Here is a 2811-nt window from a genome sequence, read left to right as displayed (position 1 = left end):
TTTTTCTTCGAGTTTTCTTCTTTCGCAGCACCAGCGCGTTTTTCGAACCAACTTCGGAGGAGATTGAAAGTTGGCGTGAAGGACGTCGGGGAGTTTCGTACCACGATCATGCGGTCTTCACAATGGTCCATGGAATTATTTCTAGCCGTTGTCGAAATGCGACGAACCAAGTGATATCCTCGGTAGTCTGGAAGAGGAGAAACGTGAAGTGCCTATTCTCGTTAATGAAGAGGAATTGAAAGCAGAAGTCGAAGCCGAGACGCAGGACGAAGTGGAGTCCCCTCAGGCTGAGCTGCAGCTAGGTGCCGTACTGCATGTGTTCCATGCGCTCCGCGGCAGCAACGGAATGCTGGCAATGCAGTTTCAGCCTGTTAGCAAGGTGCGTGTCGATACATCCGATGCGGCGTCTCGCCGCGCGTTCCAGTTTCTCCATCCGAGCAGCCGCAACCGTCCCGCGAGGATGCTCCACAACCAGCCCTTTACGGGGGCAAGGCAAGGTCGGCCTTGATCTTGGCCTTAAAAGCACTAAAACACCCTGTAGCACCAGTTCAAAAGTCGGTTAGTATGCCATTTAAAAAAATATTGTAATACAGTATACTGCGTACCTTGAATGGGGTTACATATTGAAGAGTACGGAGCCAGCCGTACAAGTACCAAGTCGGCTCGCTCAGCGACGTGTGCTTCCGTTTGCTTCCATAAATCGACGTGATGTGGTGGCGGGGATTTCGTTGTGGGCGGCCACAGGCGTCCAGTCACCGCCGACACGGAGACAGTCGAGGACACGAGCTCTGGCAAATGCGAGGTGCGGGGCTCTGGGCATCTTGGGGTAGGTAGAGGCTTGGCTTGGTTGAGGGCTTGGGAAAAGATTGATAAGAGAGAGCGAGGAATGGCAATGTAGTAGCCACCCGCCCAGTGTCCGTTGCGATCGCTCCAATTGAGCTGGCGAGAGGGTTTGTTCTTTGGTTATCTACAGAGACGCGAGTGCGAGCTGGGCCTGCAGCTGGCGGACCTTCTCCTTCAGCTGGAGGTTCTCGCCACGAACACCTGCAAGTTCCGAGTGTGCAGCTCGCAGCTCGCCATTAAGCTCCTCCTGTTGCGATTGGAACGACGCCAGTGTATCGAACATCTTCTCGCGTCGAGCTTCCAACTCGAGTACACGCGCACGCAGTTGCTCCTTGTCCATGGCTTCCGTGATGATTTGCGTGAAGATGCTGAAGATGTCCGAGTCATCTGTAGGATAGCAGAGTAATAAGTTCAAGTTAAAGCAAATATTGGATTAGAACAAAATCTCACCATTTGCGTAGTCGTTGTCGACGATGTTGACGAGGAAGTACGAGTCGTAGATGTGCTGGATAACCTCGCGAGAGTGTGAGACCTCAGGGTAGGCCGACGCCCACTGTGTCTGCCACAGCTCGAATGCCTCGTCCTTCCAGGCAGCGAACGAATCGGAATCCACGACTGTAGGCTGCATGATTTCAATGCCAGGGAAAACACCCCATGTGACGGCCGTGACACTGTGCAGTGGCGTGTTACGGTGCTCGTCGCCCCGGCGATTGAGGGCGTGGAACGACAAGTGAGGGTGATCGCGCCGCATGACCTTGACGAGGTGCTCCATCTTTTCAGGTGCCACAAAAAACTCTACGTAGGCCTTCTGGAAGACTATACCCTCGTCTCCACCCCACCCGACCAAAGGGTCACTCGACGAAGCCCCGTTAACGCGTGGCTGACTGTTGATCGTCAAGAAGCCATTGGAGTTGAGCCACTGCAAGTTTTCACGGATGGCTGCACTCTCGAGTGATAGAGCCTGTTCGCACCACGGGAGTTGCTTCACATGGCCGTCGATGAAGCGAACGAATACGTTCCAAACATCTTGTTCACTCTGAGGAGTGCCCCATAGCTCAGTACGTTTGAGCTTGGGTCGCTTGAAGGCGAGATAATACTCTGACAGTTCTCCGTAAGCGGGGCTCGTGCGGTCCCCCCAACGTCCGTTCGGGAACTCGTCCCACGCAGCAGTACGTGCAATGTAGCTAGCCTGGCGGTTAGACCAGAAGATCGGGCGAACCTGCTCACCCTCAACGGTGGAGCGTTGCAACGTTGACTGCCACGGTAGTTCGCGTTGGTTGCGAGCAGGTTGTAGCTGCAGTTCTTCCAGCACCTGCGTCACAGTCGCGGCCAAGTTCATCGTGTAAAAATGAAGCGAGTTCACACCTGCAGCCAGCAGACGCTGACAAGTCTCCACCGCAAGTTGCGTACCGTATCGACGCACAGCCGCGTCGTCGTTCTTAATGGCGTCTAGAGCTGCCAGCACCTTCTCAGGTACTCGGGTTTTGCACCAACTCGTGAACTTACAGAAGGAGCTGTAGTTCTGGATCGGCAAGTAACCAGGCAGAATGGGGATACTGATCCCTGCGTCCTTGCATTGAGTGATCCACTGAATCATGTTATCCACGTCGAAGAAGAATTGTGTGATAATGAAGTCAGCACCTGCGTCTTGCTTAGCCTTGAGTCGCTGTAGGTCCAGGGCACGAGCCTCATTGGACGGCGGTAAGTCCGGATGGTTCCACGACTCGGTATGCACCTCCGCGTAGCCTGCGCAGGCGATACAGAAGTAGTCTCCATGCTCCTCTCGGATGAGTTTGATAAGATCTACGGCATTGCTTAGTCCTCCCTCTACGGGAGACCACTGTTCAGCACCGATGGGAGGGTCTCCTCGCAGAGCCAAAATGTTGCGGATACCAGCGGCACGAGCGTTCTTAAGGATGCGCTTGAGCTGCTCCGTGGGAAGATGGCATGTGAGATGCAGCAGCACAT

General features: G+C 54.3%; 1 protein-coding gene across 1 annotated transcript; it reads right to left on the bottom strand.

Annotated features, from left to right (window-relative positions):
* Window positions 1–967: 967 nt before the first annotated feature.
* On the bottom strand, window positions 968–2811 carry PITG_22381 (methylenetetrahydrofolate reductase, putative; the record flags this gene model as incomplete). The annotated part of the gene is made up of 2 exons (XM_002909800.1): window positions 968–1230; window positions 1294–2811. The coding sequence occupies 2 exons, from the start codon at window positions 2438–2440 to the stop codon at window positions 968–970; spliced, it is 1410 nt and encodes a 469-aa protein (XP_002909846.1).

This window comes from Phytophthora infestans, genomic scaffold (assembly GCF_000142945.1).
Source record: "Phytophthora infestans T30-4 supercont1.2719 genomic scaffold, whole genome shotgun sequence".
In the NCBI taxonomy this organism is placed as follows: Eukaryota; Oomycota; class Peronosporomycetes; order Peronosporales; family Peronosporaceae; genus Phytophthora; species Phytophthora infestans.
Note: the sequence above shows the minus strand (reverse complement) of the source record. Positions and strands in the feature narration are given on the sequence as shown.